A 1,375-nucleotide genomic window follows, 5' to 3' on the forward strand; every position below is an offset into this window, starting at 1 on the left:
TAAAATTGAAACTGATTGTAAATTAATTACAAATATCTTCGTAATAATCAGTGTTAATATGAAAAGAAAATTGATTTGTAGGTCTAAAATAAGTATCAATTAAATAAACTTTACTGGTTTTAATAATATTTTTGGTTTTGCACAAATAACAACATTTTTAAAATATATATAATACAACAATGTTTAATAAATAGTATTGCCTAACTTAAAACTAACAAATAAATACTTAAATTATCAATATTCCTGACTAGCAATGCACGTTAATTATCTTTGATAATTACTCAGGTATTTCTTGATATCATTATGTGTACTCTCCCTGTTTATAGCACTGTTCACATTGAACCCCAACCTTTTATACAAATCAATCAATTCCGCCTTTTCACCAAGAGTTTTGGACTCGCTCAAGCCCTGACTAACGCGATCCGACCACGCTGTAGGCGCTTCCTCGTAATGTCCATGGGAATATCCATGTCCATGACTGATACCATCCTTATGCACATGCAGATGCACCGCTGGAGCTGGCGCTTGCGGTATGTAATACTCCTTTTGGCCATGATCGTGACCCGATTTCAGCGAAGCCAATTTCCCGAAAAATCCACCCGCGTTGATCATCAGCAGCAAGAGTCCGATACCCAAGCCTTTCATGGAAAACAGAGTCAGGAATCCGAGAATGGTTACTATTACGCCTAGTTTGAAGAGCAGAAAAGGCATCACGAACTTCAAACGTCTGGCCATTCCGATACATCTACCTAAAAGCAAATTAAAACTTAAAAATAAAACAAAAAAAAATAATATAAATCAATCGTTACCCATAAAACTATCTTCACTCTTAAAGGAACTTAAAAACCAATTAAATATATTCAATATTTTCTTTCCAGATATCTCGAACTTCGCATCTTTTACTTCAGAATTCATTAAATCCGTTGAAGATGTATTGTTGCTTTGAGCTCGGGTACTGACTATGAAGACAATAAAGAGAACTATTTGGATCTTCATTTTTTCTTTTAAATAAAAGTCCTGAAAAATAAACCAACAATTAATAAACATATTAAATACAAATAAATGTTTATTTTATAGTTTGAAAGCAACATTTATAATCTACATAAATTAATTTTAATTTAATTTATATTCATTTATGTATGCTCGTTAATAAAGTTAATACAACATGAAGGAAAGTGCAAATTTCTCTTAAAAAGAAAAGCAATCATCGAGCTTATGTATTCATGCAATTAGTATAGTGAAAGGACTGCATATTAATATTAATCCGTTTATTCTATATTAGATCAGCATTTATATTATTATTCTTTGTGATCTTTAACAATTTTCGTGTGTGAAACTTCAAATTATAGCTTTCTATTTACTTCACTTAGTATAT

General features: G+C 30.8%; 1 protein-coding gene across 1 annotated transcript; it reads right to left on the reverse strand.

Annotated features, from left to right (window-relative positions):
- Positions 1-281: 281 nt before the first annotated feature.
- On the reverse strand, positions 282-996 carry LOC108566606 (the record flags this gene model as incomplete). Its single annotated transcript, XM_017926586.1, has 2 exons — positions 810-996; positions 282-749 (listed from the first exon to the last, which is right to left on the reverse strand). Coding segments are annotated over exons 1-2 (655 nt in total), but the record flags the coding sequence as incomplete, so codon positions are not given.
- Between the last annotated feature and the right edge of the window lie 379 nt (positions 997-1,375).

The sequence above is a fragment of the Nicrophorus vespilloides genome, unplaced genomic scaffold (assembly GCF_001412225.1).
Source record: "Nicrophorus vespilloides isolate i.1.1-1 unplaced genomic scaffold, Nicve_v1.0, whole genome shotgun sequence".
Taxonomy (NCBI): Eukaryota; Metazoa; Arthropoda; class Insecta; order Coleoptera; family Silphidae; genus Nicrophorus; species Nicrophorus vespilloides.